The following is a 17031-nucleotide window of genomic DNA, read 5'->3' on the forward strand; positions in this document are numbered from 1 at the left end:
ATGGAAACCTGAGGCTGAAATCTGTGAATGTTAAACCTTTTCATCACTTTAAGTGCTGCTGAGTACTGGGCATCACTATGAAAATATCAGCAAGTCACTGTAGCAATGTGCAATAATTTGTGACCACAAGAATACAGACAGACATATTGTGTCTGTGTATGTATGGATGGATATGTGTGTGTGTGTGTGTGTGTGTGTGTGTGTGTGTGTGTGTGGGCGCGCGCGCGCAAGTATATACCTATCCTTTTTTCCCCCTAAGGTAAGTCTTTCCGCTCCCGGGATTGGAATGACTCCTTACCCTCTCCCTTAAAATCCACATCCTTTCATCTTTCCTTTTCCTTCCCTCTTTCCTGACGAAGCAGCCGCCGGTTGCAAAAGCTCAAATTCTGTGTGTGTGTTTGTGTGTTTTTTTATTCATTGTGCCTATCTACCGGCGCTTTCCCGCTTGGTAAGTCTTGGAATCTTTGTTTTTAAGATATTTTTCCCATGTGGAAGTTTCTTTCTATTTTATTTACATCATCATATATATATATATATATATATATATAGACAGATTCCAAAAATTGGACCTTGGTGACTAAGGAAACCACATCAAAGTTAACTAATAAATCGGAACTGTTCAATCTCAGTGATTTAAGTTTGCCAATGAAGTCTACAGAATTCCACAGGAGATGAACATATTTCGCCAGTACAAGTCTTAATATTGAAGCTAAGTGTTCAGCACAATTGTGATTTAAGCGCCAATGTTATTCCCTATTGGTGACAGAAGAACATCTTTCTTATGGATTTTTGCATGTCCTTAAGGCCTTTAAGGAACTGCACCACATGGTTTCCAGTTCTGGCGGAAAGGAGTAAAGTTCAGAAATTCAGCAGTCATCTTTACCACCTGGTCAGTCTTTACCTATCTTACAATAGATGCTACCATTCAGCAAACCATTGTGTCATGAAACAGTGGCATTACCTTTACCAGCTGGAAGAACCAAAATCTGAGTGTCCTGGCAAAGTTTATGTGAAGTAGTCCTCTCTGCCACAGATATATTACTCGTTTGTATCATCATAGTGTCATCTAAAGCTCTACCAGTCATATTAATAATGGAGCACAGAATAACAGTTTCTTGCTGTGAAGTTACCCCAAGTTTGTGAAACTTTGTAATCAGTCTAACTGAGAGCATCTGACAAACCCAAACAGATTTGGCCCCTATTGTACCATCTATCCATTTCCTTGAGTTGTAGGATGTCACAGAGATCTTGTCGAATTTTTGATGGGTAAACCAGCTTCTTTCCTTAACAATAGCAGAACTGGCCTCTCTTAAATCTTACACATGGAAGTTGATTTCATAAAATGTACTAACCTGTCAATTTTTTTCAATTATGCTATGGCCACAGTACCTTAATAAAAAGCTTAAAGACCTAAATAATCTTGCTCACAAATGTTGTAATTTATCTAAAACCATTGGCTCCCTGAAGAGATACTTGATATGCATCTTCGTTTTCTCAAGAAGCCACAACTCATCCATTAAATTTTGAGAGCACAGCTGCATGAACTCTATTTCTGCTTCTGCTTCTTCTTCTTCTTCTTCTTGTAATATTGTGGCTGTCTACCTTTCAGCCATCTTGAGAGTGAGCTGTCAAGCTGAAGCTACTGTACTTGCTACAGAGCTAATTATATCATTCAAATCACAGATACAATTGCTAGGATGTTGAACACAAGAAAATTGTATGCATAAATTGAATCTGCAGATATATGGTTGATCCATGCTGGGATATCGATCTATCATTGGTTGGTTGGTTTGTGGGATTGGAGGGACCAGACTGCTAGGGCCATTGGTCCCTTTTTCCATAAACTTCGAACACCCACAAAGAATAAAAATGAACAATGGAGATTACAAGAGAAGACACAGGACAAGAAAGACTCAGACAGAGACCAGACAAAAGGAATTAAAATCACACAGAGTGTGACAGTGGTTGGCCGATCAGAGAGACAAAAAGGAAAAGCCAACCATCAAGAAACACACTAAAATAACCCAGTCTAAAATCGTAGGCTCGAGGCCAGACTAAAAAAAAATTACTTAGATCAAGTGAGAAAAGCCCCCAGCCCAAATAAAACACGAAACTAAGCCTACCATGGCAGTGTCATCCATTAAAAAGGCAGGGAGCCTATCAGGCAGCACAAACGTCTGCCTGAACACAGTTAAAAGGGAACAGGCCAACAGTATGCAGACCACCACCAAAGCGGATCCGCAGCGACATAGAGGTGGGTCCTCATGGCGTAATAAGTGGCTGTGCGTTATACGGGTGTGCCCAATGTGCAGTCAACAGAGAACAACAGACTCCTTGCGAGAGATCCGCAAGGAGGAGCGCCATAAGCCAGGTTCCCATAATGCAGACAGGACTGAATTAACGCCTGGTAGAGCCATAAGAGAGTAGACCGATCGGCTACTCAGCTGGTGTGGCTCAAGCAACGCAGACCATTAAGATGCCGCCGACACATAAGTTTATGCTGCCAAATATGAGGGAGCCAAGTCAACCGGGCATCAAAAACCACACCCAAAAACCGTTGTGTCTCCACCAAAGCAAGAGGTTTGCCATCAAGATAAAGCCATGGCTCAGGGTGAACAGTGCTCGCCGGCAGAAATGCATAACGCAGGTCTTGGCAGCCAAAAACTGGAAGCCATGTGCTACAGCCCAAGACTGCGCCTTGCAGATAGCGCCCTGCAGCTGCCGTTCAGTAGCCGCAATGCCAGTGGAGATATAGTATAGGCAAAAGTCATCATCATTAAAGGAAGCTTAGACAGACATTCCCACCGCCACAGCGAGCCCATTGATTGCAATTAAAAAGAGGCAGACACTTAAAATAGATCCTTGTGGGACCCCATTCTCCTGAACTAAGAGAAACTATGGGAGGCCGCAACTTGCATGCGGAAGGAACGAAGCGACAAAAAATTATGAATGAAAATCGAGAGTGAACCCCGAAGACCCCAACCATGAAGCGTAGAGAGGATGTGATGTCATGTCGTATCCTATGCCTTCCTCACATCCAAGAAGATAGTGGGCAAAGGCCGTACAGATGGCAGACTCCAGGCACACAAGATTATCGGCGGCACAGCGGCCCTTACAGAACCCACCCTGAGACAGAACCAGAAGGCCCCGAGGCTCAAGAAGCCAATTGAACTGCCGGCTCACCATGCATTCGAGCAACTTGCAAAGAACGTTGGTGAGGCTAATGGGGCAGTAGCTATCCACCTCCAGTGGATTCTTGACAGGTTTCAAAACGAGGATTACGGTGCTTTCCCGCCATTGCGACGGGAACTCACCCCCAACCCAGATACGGTTGTAAAGGTCTAGGAGGCATTTCTGGCAGCCCACTGACAGGTGTTTGGGCATCTGACAGTGGATGTGATCTGGCCCGGGAGCTGTATCAGGGCAAGGGACTAGGGCACTTTGGAATTCCCACTCACTGAACAGAACATTGCAGGATTCAGGCTGGCTAGTGTGAAATGAAAGGCTCTGTCGTTCCAACCGCTCTTTCATGGAGCAGAAGGCCAGTGGGTAATTCACAGAAGCGGAACTCTGAGCAAAATGCTCTGCTAAGCTGTTTGCAATTGTGTCGGAGTCAGTACAAACTGCTCCATTCAGTGAAAGCGCAGGGATGCTGACGGGGATCTGATAGCCACAGAGCCGCCTAATCTTTGCCCAAACCTGTGATGGAGAGATATGGAGGCCAATTGTGATGGAGAGATATGGAGGCCAATGGTGGAGACATACTTTTCCCAGCACTCCTGCTTGTGTTGGCAAATGATGCGGCGGGCCCGTTTAAAGGAGATAAGGTGTTCCAATGAGGGATGCTGCTTGTGACACTGGAGCGCCGCTTGCGATCTTTAATCATCACAGCAATCTCAGGCGACCAGCAAGGCACAGTCCTCCACCGAGGGGACCTAGAAGAACAAGGAATGGCAGATTCTGCGGCAGTAACGATGCCGGTGGTGACCGAGTGAACCACCGCATCAATGGCATAATTGGAAAGAGGCTCAACAGTGACAATGGAGGAGAACAAGTCCCAGTCAGCCTTATTCTAGCCCATCTACAGTTGCACCCAGAAGAGTGATGCTGCGGCAGTGACAGAAAGATTGGAAAGAGGTCCCTACCGCACAAGTCGTTGTGCACACTCTATTGGACAGACAGTAAGAGGCTAGGGCTGCAGATTGAAAGGTCGATGGCTGAGTACATGCCATGCGCCAAACTGAAATGTGTGAAAGCACCATCATTTAAAAATGGTAACATGGTAAGGTTGAGCTGTGCCAATAGATGCTTAACGGTGGTGCCTCGGCCTGTTGTGTTGAAGTCGCCCAGTGACAGAAAATGGGGCGGCAATTGTGCTATCAGCGCAGCCAGGACATGCTGTGGGACATCGCCATCCAGTGGAAGATACAGACTGCAGACAGTAAGAGGGTGAGGCATCCACACACGAACAGCGACAGCCTCTAAAGGTGCTTGTAGAGGGACAGACTCGCTGCTGTGAAGGGAGTGAAGGACGTAGATGCAGACGTCACCAGATACCCTTTTATAAGCTGCCCAGTTCCTATAATAACCCCAATAGCCACCGAGGGCGGGAGGGGGGTTCGCATTGCTGGAAACCAAGTTTCTTGAAGAGCAATGCAGAGGAAAGGGTGAAGGCTGAGAAGTTGTCGGAGCTCAGCAAGATGGTGGAAGAAATCGCCGCAGTTCCACTGGTGGATGACATTGTCGATGACTGAGAAAGACACGAAGGGACTGGGGAGGCAGATTACGCTGCTGGGTCACCAATTGAGTACCTACGCGAGTGACACTCATTGTGTCTGAGGGTCTGGCGAGCTCTAGGTCCTCAGCGGATGTCAGAATCTCTACCTCATCCTCTGATGCTGAGCTAAAGAAGCAGTGCGATGGGTGCCACTGCAATGTCTGGATACTAGGAAGCCTTCTTTTTCTGCTTTTTGTGATGTGCCTTTGGTGGTTCTGGCTGCGAGGGCTTCACTGGATCAGTCTCAGGGACGGACGAGGACCGTGAAGCCCTACGACCAGCGACCTGTGGTTGCTTCAGCCACTGGTGGGTGTCTGATTTTCCACTGGTCAGAACCTGCAAATGGATGGCTCCAAGGGACCCCTTCCTGGGTGGATTCTGACGGTTCAGAGAGCCAAATCTATGCGACAAAGCGGGAGACGGCAGAACCATTGTCACAGCGGCGGCATAGATGGATGTCATTGGCACAGGATGGAGTCTCTCATATTTCCACTTAGCCTCAGTGTAGGTCAGGCGGTCCAGGGTCTTATATTCCATTATCTTCCATTCTTTCTGGAAAATCCTACAGTCCGGAGAGCAAGGAGAATGGTGTTCTCTGCAGTTAACACAGATGGGGGGTGGGGCACACGGAGTATTGGGATGTGAAGGCCGTCCACAATCTCAACACGCAACACCGGAGGTGCAGCGGGATGACATATGCCCTAAGTTCCAGCATTTAAAACACCGCATCGGAGGAGGGATATATGGCTTCACATCACAGCGGTAAACCATCAGCTTGACCTTTTCGGGTAAGGCATCATCTTTGAAGGCCAAGATGAAGGCACCGGAGGCTACCTGATTATCCCTCAGACCCCGATGGATGCGCCAGATGAAGTGAACACCTCGTTGTTCTAGGTTTCCACACAGTTCATTGTCTGACTGCAAAAGAAGATCCCTGTGGTATATAATACCCTGGACCATGTTTAAACTCTTATGGTGCGTGATGATAACTGAAACATCCCCCAACTTGTTGCAAGCGAGCAACCTGCGTGACTGGGCGGAGGATGCTGTTTTGATTAGAACTGACACAGAGTGCATTTGGACAAGCCCTCCACCTCCCCGAACTTGTCCTCTAAATGCTCCACAAAAAACTGAGGCTTTGTCGACATAAATGATTCACCATAAACTCGCGTATAGATGAGGTACCGGGGTGAATGAACTTCACTGCCTTCTTTAGCCATACGTTCCTCCCATGGAGTGGCCAGGGAGGTAAGTGATCTTGGATTGTATTTCTTGCCATTGAGGTTAGACCTCCATCGCTTAGAGACTGCTGGTGAAGGCCCACCAGTGGGAGATGATGTACCACACTTCATTGCGTGTCATCCGCCCTGATGCCACCCACTCCGACCACGGACTCTCCCCACAGGCGCCACCCAGCCACAGCAAAGACCACCTGGCAGATGGTCTTTGCCAGGAGTCCTGATGCCCCAGAGAGATAGGCATCTAGTCCTCTGCATATGTGGGGAGGTAGCAGCTCAGGTATCAGCAGTGTGATCCCTGTGTAGTCAGGGGGCTACCACCAAGAGGGTACATGATGACCCAACCACAACGGATTGGCTACTGTGCTGGGTTTCGGGTGTCAAATATCTATTTGTATAATGAGGGCGAAGATGGAAGCGCACAGTGTAGGTAATGTATGCCACCTGGAGCACACTGCAGCCAAAGTGGTTGGAAGTTCGATACAAGTCCAACTCCATGACGATATCGAGTGTGCCAGATCTGAGGGCAAGATGGATTTATGACACACCACGTAAGGCGTCCTTCCCCAAATGGTACGCACTAACAGAGAATTTTGAAAAGTATAGGTCAAACCCCTTAGGGGACCATCACATTAAGGCTGAAATGTTGGAGACTCCTTTTAGTCACCTCTTATGGCAGCAGGTATACCGTGGGCCTTTTCTTACTCCCAGACCCACAGGGGGGGGGGGGGGGGGGGGGGTCAATCTATCATTATTTAGCTGCACTGTAGTGATGCCTTTGTCAATTTATTAAAGAAAAACTGAGATTCCATGATTTGTACAGGTTTAGAGAGATACTTTTATTAATTAAATTGTTTGCCAAATGAATTTCAACTGCCTTTTCCACCAGGACGGAGTGAGTACTATAGCTTCAGCCTGTCAGCTATTTCTCTCTCTCTCTCTCTCTCTCTCTCTCTCTCTCTCTCTCTCTCTCTCTCTCTGTGTGTGTGTGTGTGTGTGTGTGTGTGTGTGTGTGTGTGTGTGTGTGTTTGGAGCTTATGTGCACTCATCAGAAAGTTTATCATTACACTCATTAAAATAAATGAATTGGCATAAAATTACATGCACTCGAATTGACTGTACAATCACTTGATCTCACATGTGCTAAAACAATAGAGAAAAAGTAAAAAGAGCTATATATGGGATTACAACACAAGTAAAATGACAAAGGAGCTAAAAGATAGGCACAGAGAAATGTAACTGGCTGACCACCAACAAAAAATGTGAGTGGGATAACCACCCTGTTACCACATTAAAACGTGCTTCCTAAAATCTTGGGAAAAATATTTGACAATTCACAAAACTCAAACTCTAACAACATTCGTTTAAATGTTACTTAAAATAGGGAGCAGATCCGTAATCAAACCCAAGATGACCCGCTGGCCGGAAAATAAAACACAGTCCAATAAAATGTGGCACACAGTAACGGTACACCACAAGCACTGCACATTGGAGGGTCCTCTCGCTGGAGCAAGAAGCCATGCGTTGTAGGGCTGTGGTGAACATGAGTAAGGAGGACCTCACCCCATTGATGTGGCTGGAAGCAAGTATGTCATGGCTGCACTGTGACCTTTACTAGAGCGAACGTATTGTCTGTCACTTCCAGCCACCCAGCATCCCATTGATGCATGACTCTGTATCTTAAAGAGCGAGGTGATAGCATGCAGGGGGATGACATACTGAACTAACTGAGAATCGTTACACGTCTCCTTAGCTGCCACATTCACCCTTTTGTTCCCCACAATGCCCATATGCTGTGGCACCCAGCAAAAGGACACCGTCTTCCCCAGCCACTGTAGATGGAGGAGGGCGCCTGGATATCCTGAACTACTTTATCAGATACAAACATTGCGTAGACTGCAGGGCACTGAGGGAGTCAGAACGGATGAGAAATTTAGTATGCATGGCACAACTAATTTGCTCCAGTGCTCTCAAGATAGCAGATAGTTTGGCATCAAATACAGTGAACTCTGGGGGCAACCGAATGTTGAGGGCACAGTCTGGGGAAACAGAGCAAGCAACAAAGTCCACCTGTTTAGACACATCTGTTAAGACAGATAAATAGTTGCGGTGCTCATTTATAATGCCAGGAAATATCACATTAAAATCAGAAGCAAGAGTGCAATTTCTCCTGTACTGCACTAAATCTAAAATTACTGTAGACCTCTGAAGTAACCTGGGTGGCAGTCAGTTAAAATCCCAGATTTTAACCTATATGTGCCCCATCCCAAGGGACACCAGCACACATTTTGCACAGATCCCAAATGATCTCGTTGCCTGTGGATGATTTGTATGAAGGTATTCTACAACTGGACGTGGGACAGTATGGTATGCTAGGGAAGTGGGAGTGCTAGGAGCTGGCGTGCCTGGTATACCCTGAGAAGCTGACGCTGAATGTTAAGTGGTTCTCCAGCCTCAGCACATACATTAAGTAAGGGGCTGGTCTTGTACGCAGCCGTGGACAGCCTGATGCCCTCATAGTGTACAGCGTCAATGATTTTCAGGCACGAATGCCCCGCTGACCTGTACGCTGTGTGTCCTTAGTCCAGCTGCGATTGAACAAAAGCCCTTTAAAACTGGAGCAGATGCACCCTGTCAACTTCCCCAGACCTGTAACTTAAGACACCTCAAGATGTTCAGTGCCTTCTGGGCCCATGCCTTCACATTCTCCTGGTGTGGTAACCACGAAAGCTTGAAGTTGTATGCCTCACTGATATCAAAAAATATACCTACACAAAGCTGTTTACATACAAAAGCCTGCTGAACAGTCACCTCTAGTAAGTTCAGGTTGTCGACAGTGAATCAAAATCTCCTGAATCTACACAGTGAGCGACTTAGGAACTGCCCCGCCTCCAACATCCAAACCAGGTAACGGTTAACCATTCGCTCAAACGTCTTTCTTATACAGCTCATTAAGGTGATGCTCCGGTAACTACTGGGACATTTGCAAACCTTTCCTGGTTTGAGAAGAGGTATCAGAATTGCCTCCCTCCACAAGTTGGGAAAGTTGCCTGTCTGTCATATAAGATTAGAGCATTCAAGGAGGACTTCCTTTGACGCTGATGACAAATATCGAAGCATGCTGCAATGGATTTGGTTGTGACTGAGTTCAGTATCATGATATGCAGACAGACCCCAATTCAGCTACCACATGGAGAATGGACAATTATAGGACTCCAAGTTGTTAAACCTGAAGTCCAGCTCACCTATTTCCATGGTTGAATGGTAACAACAGAACGCTGGATCCTGGCTGGCAGTGGCAGCAGTCAGTGCAAAATGTTCTGCCATTGCTTGTGCGATGTCTCCAGGTCTTGTCTGGCGATACTCTCGAGTCAACAATGCTGCTTTACGTAATCAACTGTCTTTACCGGAAATCCTCCTGATGGCATCCCATACTGCAGTAGAAAAGGTGGAGTTGTTCATAGAGTCCAGGAACATTTGCCGTGACCTTTTCTTGCTCTGCTTGATGATGCATCAGGCCTTTGCCCTCACTAATCAGAAGGCTGTGAGGTTTTTCGCCATTGGACAGCTCTTAAACCATCGCAGAGCTGCATGTCTGACCGACATGTCTGCACAGAACTCATCAGTCCACCAAGGCACAGGGAGCCTCCTAGGATGATGAGGAGAGAACTTTGGGATGGAGAGCTCCACAACATAGAGGATGACCAGCGCTGTGTGGTCCACCCACTCCTGGACGCTGTCATGGCATTCAAACACAGCCGGCTGGCCGATCATCATCCAGTTGGCTCTGCCGACCATCCGTCATGGCTGTGTCCATTCAGGGAGAGCTCCATCCAGTAGGTATGTGAAGTGGGAACTGGTCACTAAAATGAAAGTTGTCAGTGACTTCCCACTGAACAGAGCCAACAGGGGCTGGAGAGCAGAGAGAGGGGTCAATAGCTAAGAATGATTGAGCAGCAGCACAGAAATGAGCTGGAGTGCCTTTGTTGAGGATGCACAGCTCCTAAGACATCATAAGACTCTCCGATATCCAACCCTGAAGGCAAGCAGAGGTCGAAGCCTACAATGTATGATAGGCACTGAAGTCTCGCAGGTGGAGGAAATGGTTGAGTGAGTTGTTCTATGAGATCTGCTACAGCCTCAGGGTCATTCACATCAGGTGGGGGTAAATGTAGCAAGCAAATAGTGGCCCTCTCACATATGTGAACCTCAGCTGCAACCACTTACAGGTTAGTAGCTAGTGGAGAGCAGAGAAGTGGTGCGCATTATTAACAAACAAAGCGACCGCTCCCTTGATTATTTCGCCAGTCAGGTTATCCTCACGATAAAGAGCGTACAGCCCCTTATGACAAGGGCATAAGATGTTTTAAAATCCATTTCCTGCAAAAACACAAGCACAGAGGGTCTTTCTGTACTTGTCGTTTCAGTTCCGCCGCATGTGTTCTGAAACCATTAATGTATAGAAGCCATTTTTAAGGGTGAGGTTTTAGTCTGTCTTTACCCTTCTCATTTTGCTGTGCTAACAAGACGGCAATGGAGTTGGGGGGGGGGGGGGGGGGTCACTTGAGAAACTCACTGGTTCCCTCAGGTAGATGTCAACAACCATACAAGGAATGATATGATCATCATCAGATCCATCTGACATCAAAAAGGTCACACGCACCAATGGCTTAACAGCGGACTGCTTTGGCCATTTGGCCTTCATCCCCAGCTTGGATTTTGGAGACGGTGGCGCGGAACATTGGCCATGGTTTGAATCCACATCGCAGATTAACAAAAGGAGGGTGGTCTGTTGGCCAGACCAGATGTGTTTTCTACATCCACCTACGTAAATACTGAACTGGCTCCCACGTACCGCCTCAGATACACAATATGCAAAGATTTGAACAACAGTGTCACATTTGACTGTGCAGTTACACTAGGTGCACACAGTAGGAGCTAGCAGTAGGTGTAAAATACCTTTGGGAGTGGCGATCCCATTGTAATAATAGCCCATATAACAGTATGGTCCTTCGTGAAACCGTCGAATAGCCACACCATTCCCGATCCAGTGTTAGCTGGATAGAGGAAACCAGAAGGAAAGGAAGGGAGCTGAATAAGCTTTGAGCTTCTACTCTAATTGCAGATACATTAAGTTCTTTGGGCAGATAAATATGTGACGTAGTCTTCTACTGTAAAATATGACAATTAATAAATGAAGAACAAGATGTCATGTACACAGTAAAACAAAATAGTTCTAAGTAGTATTTCTCAATAGGGTGCCATCAATCAGGGTAACTTCTCAAAGACGTAACTGCAGAAAAAAAAATATTTCAGATCTCACAAGAAATAGTAAGGTTGTGCCATCTCTATAAATTAAAACATTCACAAAAGATTAACTTAAGTCTGAAACTTGTATAGTGATTTATGTCTTACATGGTCATCTCCCTGCTAAAGGTGCTACTACAGAGCATCGTAAACAGTGAAACAGAACTTCGTTCTATTGGTACCTCTATACCATTCTTCTAGTCTTATACATTGGACATGCATACCATACATTAGTATGACAAAAAATAATTAAATTGATGATTTTATATTTTGCAGTAAGACAGCTAAATCACAACAAAGAAATTGTGTTTCTTATGTGCAATAAATGCTGTAATTTAATACCTCACATGCAACAACTGAGTCAGCTCCACATGATGCTGCCATCATTGCTAACAGCCCAGTCCCTGTACCAATATCTAGGACATTTGCCTTCTTTCCCTGGCGGTGCATTTTTTTAACAGCCAACTTTATTCCTTCATAGTATTTCTGGTTCTGTATGAAAAAAAAAGTTATAAACAAAGTGAATTGGTTAAGTTAATAGTAATTAACCCTAGCACCACTGTGGAGGGGGGGGCGGGGGCAAAAATTGCCCGCAGTATTTGTTTTATTTGTGTAACATATCGATTCGTTGGAGTGAAGAAGCAAGAATTAGGTAGTTATAGAAAAATATCTTGAGTATGTGGTGTCATGGTTTTTTTAACTTTTTTAAATTATTTAGATGTGTCTATTATATTTAAGTGCGGGTAGTTTTTGCAGTTCTAATACAATGTTTCGTCAGTATCAGAGGTTTCTCACAAATGAAGAGGTGTCGGCTATAATAAATGAAGCAAATGAAGGTGATGAAAGTAATCCAGAAGAAGATGATACAGTTGTGACACAGCAACAGAAACTGAGTCAAGTTCATGGAGTTCGTCCCCTGATGAACAGCACACAGCTGCTTCCAGCATCATTGTTATAGCCAAAAGTGGTAGGGAATATATTACTATGCCTCCTAGGCAAGAACGCAGGTCAGTACAAAACATAGAGAATTTTTGTGAAAGTTTGACTCATGAAGGCTTGACCTCTAGTGTGTCAGAATCTTTCAAAAAGTTTATAATTCCCCAAATAATGAAGACTATCATGGTCTATACAAACTAAGAAGCTCACAATAAGAACTTAAAACTTACAAACATAGAAGAAATGTATGCCTTCATTGGTATTCTGATACTCATAGACACCTCTGCCTCTTGAGAACTTATGGGGGAAAGTACTGGGAAAGAATATCTGCACAGCTACAATGAGTCGTATTCAATGTGGAGAACATCTGTCCCTGTTTAGATTTGATGATAAAGAAACGAGAACCAAGAGATGAAAGAAGGATAAGTTTTGCTCCTTTCGTGAAGTTTTCGACGAAGCTAACTGAATGTATGTGAAATACTACATATCAAGTACAGATCTAACAATCTATGAAATGCTCTCCCTATTTTGAGGAAGATGTCCCTTTAATGTCTTTATGAAAGACAAGCATGGGAAGTATGGCATACTGATTATGATGTTATCAGGTGCACACACCCGGTACGTTCTAAAAGTGGAGGTATATGCAGGGAAGGATGAATGGCCTGCCGAGGAACTGGTGTGCAAAGGCAGTTGTTAGACGCCTTGTGAATCTGATGGCAGGAAGTGGAAGAAACATAACAACAGATCGTTATTTTACATAGACCTAGCTGAGGAGTTTTACAATGATGACAAGTTAACTTTGGTGGGAACACTGAAGAGTAACAGAAAACACATACCAGAACAGCTAAAGAAGACACAAGGTCGAGAGCTATTTTCCTCTAAGTACTTATTCATATATCCGAAAGCAGGCAATGCACCAGTTACCCTGGTTTCATACATCTCCAAACAGAAACCTACAAGATTCTCCTACTTCTTTCCATGCAACACAATTATAACAAGGGGGATGAGTCGACAGAGAGGTGGGAGGGGGGGGGGGGGGGGCCATCAGTCTCTACTACAATGAAACCAAAGGGTGCATAGACAGCATTGATCAAATGATGCAATATCATTCAGTAAAATGAGGGACGAGAAGGTGCTCATTAGCTCTCTTTTTCACGTTGATATATATTGCCTGTCTCAATGCTGGAACAATTTTCATGATAAACAACCCAAACTGGAATAAGAAGAAGCATAATGTAAGAAGGCTGTATCTGCTAGAATTACGTCAACAGCTCTTTAGGCCAGCTGTGAAAGAGAGGAACAAATAATACAGAAAGTGTTCTAGGGAAAACACTGCCCAGCATTACTGCAACTGTTCAATCTGTTGAATTTTATTTAAGAGAAAGATGTCACATATGTTTGAAGTATAAAAACTGTAAAAAGGAAAAAGACAAGATGATGAAAGTGTCTATAGTTTGTTGCAGGTGTTCCAAGTATGTGTGTTCCACTCATTCTGCAAAAACAATCATATGCAAAGGTTGTAAAATTGAAAGTGAAAGTGAATAGGAAGGAAAAACTCAATTGTAATTTCTGACTTTGATTTTCTGTGTTCTTATTTGAATTGGTTTGCTATTGTAAGTTCTTTCGTGATTTCTTAATATAAGTCTGATGTATATGAAAGTGTTAGTTTCATGATAAAAATATAATAATATTTCTCATATTCATTACTTTATTTATTGTTTTTGTGTATATTATAATGTTCCTGATAACTACGGAAAGTGTTTTTCAAGCTAGTAAAGAAATACCTAGTTCATTAAAAAAAAAGTTAAAAGAATGTGAGGACAATTTCTGCCCCTCCCCCTCCCCCTCCAGACATCCATGTGACAGATCTGAGCTTAGTGGTGCTAGGGTTAAGTAGCTAAATGCTTCTATCTCACCTCCCACAAATAATTTTTTGAAGCAATACCAATATTTGATTTGATCTGACAAATCATCAACCTATACACTGATGAGCCAAAATATTATAACCACCTGATTCATAGCTTGTTTTTCCATGTTTGGAATGAAATACATCATTGATTCTGCATATCAGGGATCCAACAGTTTGTCGGTAGGTTTTTGGAAGTATGTGGCATTAGATGTCTATGGACAGGTCATGTAATTCACACAAATAATTGGCCACTGACTTGCGTACCCCGACAGTGACCCAGATGGGTTCTATTGGATTCACATCAGGCGAATTTGGTGACATTAATATGAGTTCACTATAATGCTCCTCAAACCACTGTAGCATGGTCCTGGCTCCGAGAGAAAGACAATTATGCTGCTGAAAGATGTTCTCACTGTTGGGGAAGACATTAAGCATGAAGGGGTGCAGGTGGTTCACGGCTGTCAGTGTGTCTTTGATTACAACCCCAAATCCACGCAAGTGCAGAAAAATGTCTTCCATAACATATACTGCACCCACCAGCCTGCATCCATGGTGCGCTGCACATTTTGAGCCACTGTTCACCTTGATGGCAACATTTGTATAGATAACAATTGATCTAGTGTAGCAAAAATGCGATTCATCTGAAGAGCCAACAAATCTCCATTGATCAATGGTCGAATCCCCAGTGCCCACTGCAATCATAACTGATGATGTCGTTGGGTCAACATGTGAACAAGTATGGTGGTCTTCTGCAAAGTTCCATGTTCAACAATATATGATGAATGGTGAGCTATGAAACACTTTTGCATGCCCCAGCACTGTGCTCTTTTGGCACAGATGCCACAGATCACCATCTGTCCTACTTTAAAGATAAGACAAGCTTTTGAACTCCATTTTCCATGAAGAGACATGGTCGTCCAGCCATTTAGCGCCTAGCAGTAGTTTCACTGTTCTACTACCTCTTTCCACAGATGCTCATGACAACAGCATACTCATTCAGAGGTTCTGTTTTATAATAATAATAATAATAATAATAATAATAATAATAATAATAATAATCATCTCTTTGTCAAAGACACTTATCTCAATGGATTTCCCCATTTGTGGCCCTTATCTTCACTAGGGTGATCCCACATCTGTCTCTTCTCTGATTACATACTTCTGTTACTGTGTCACGAGGCCACAAAGCCATCAGGCAGAATCCAACATAACAGTTAGCAAAGGTCATAATGTTTTGGCTGATCAGTGTATATAAATTTGAAATCTACAAGCTGAAGATTTCAAACCACAAAAACAAAAACAACAACAACAATAACAATAATAATAATAATAATAATAATAATAATGATAATGAAACGTATTACTGACTGTTGTATGGCCAATGGGTATGTATAAAAGATGCATTCAAATCAAATTTATTGAACAAAAGTGCTAAATTTGGAGACAGTGAGGTGGGAAGGGCAGTAACACAACAACAATGTGGATTTTCAGCTACAGTGACGTAAGTTTATATGCAACAGTAAATGTGTTGTGTAAAAAACATCTGATACCTACATACGTATTTTACAAAATTATTTCAATGACTGACATATTAACGTTAACATCTATTCTATGGGATGGGAGCTACAAGAAAAATTGCTACATTAATAACAAATTTGTGCAGCAGTGTAAAACATTTTAACAAATATTTTGTAACTGTTAATGAAAAAATAGGGCTGTAAAGTTCAGTTGTTGCTGCCATGGGATAATTCACGTCAGCCACTACAAATATCTTTAGTAATATGAATATGGCCTTCACTACACAAGAAGTAATGTTCACCATAAAATATATAAAATGAAAAACTCAGGTAGTTACTGTATCATATCAACAAAGTAAATTAAAGGGTGTTTACACAAGTTTAGTAACATATTTATTATTTGCAGATCAATTATTTATCACTGGAACACTTCCCAAATTACTGAAATATGCTAAAGTTAAGGCTCTGTATAAGAAATGGGATAAAACAGTACCATCAAACTTACATCCGATTTTAATTTTTACACACTGCTCAAAAATTTTAGAGAAGGTAATACACAAGTGCATTTTTAACCAGCAAACTACTGACATACACTGTCCAGTCAGACTAATGTGATCACCACCTATGTTTCACTTCAGTGTGCAATAGCCACTCACAGACAGCAGTTGGCAGCACTAGCAATGGAAGGTATATAACATGCATCAGGATACATGGAAAACATTGCAGTCGTTGTTGTAATGCAGAAATGGAGCAATTTATATGACATCCAAAAGGTCACGATCATTGCCTTTTGGGTCAATGGTAGATCCATTTCCAAAATGGCTAAGTTCATAAACTGTTTGTATGCTGCTATTGTTAAAGTATACTGTACATGACAAAATGGCACTATCAAAACCAGCACTAAGGCAACTGTGGTGAACTACGGGTCATAGATAAAAGGAGTGAGTGACAGCTGTGATAATGTATATGAACGAATAGACGTGCAACTATTGAGCAACTGACCTCCTAGGTGTACCAAGCAGCTATCAACAGTATCTCCTCAACGATCTTTCAGTGAATGTTGCCGAGTATAGGCTTCCGCAGTAGGTGCCTGGTTCATGCACCCACAATGAGTGCCATTCACTGGCAACAAACGCTGGAATTTGCACACTTGTACTGCAACTGGCTGCCCACTGAGTGGCAACAGGTGGCCTCTTCAGATGAATTACATCGTATGTGCCACTGGACAGATGGTCGTTGGTGTATATGGCCCTGCAGCAATTGTCACAAGGCTCCAGGGCGGAGGAGGAAGCATAATTGTCTACAGAATGTTTTTTTCCCCCTAAGGTAAGTCTTTCCACTCCCAGG

General features: G+C 43.6%; 1 protein-coding gene across 3 annotated transcripts in view; it reads right to left on the reverse strand.

Annotated features, from left to right (window-relative positions):
- LOC126354771 (protein arginine N-methyltransferase 7-like) overlaps window positions 1-17031 on the reverse strand; it is a 120326-nt gene that overhangs the window by 76446 nt on the left and 26849 nt on the right. For 2 of the 3 annotated variants that reach the window (XM_050004664.1, XM_050004665.1), the window contains exon 2: window positions 11665-11814. The exons of the other annotated variant lie outside the window; for it this stretch is intronic. In XM_050004664.1, coding sequence (XP_049860621.1) covers window positions 11665-11814 — 150 coding nt within the window. The remainder of the gene's footprint in view (window positions 1-11664; window positions 11815-17031) is intronic. 3 annotated transcript variants of the gene reach the window in all.

This window comes from Schistocerca gregaria, chromosome 3 (genome assembly GCF_023897955.1).
Source record: "Schistocerca gregaria isolate iqSchGreg1 chromosome 3, iqSchGreg1.2, whole genome shotgun sequence".
NCBI classification, from domain to species: domain Eukaryota; kingdom Metazoa; phylum Arthropoda; class Insecta; order Orthoptera; family Acrididae; genus Schistocerca; species Schistocerca gregaria.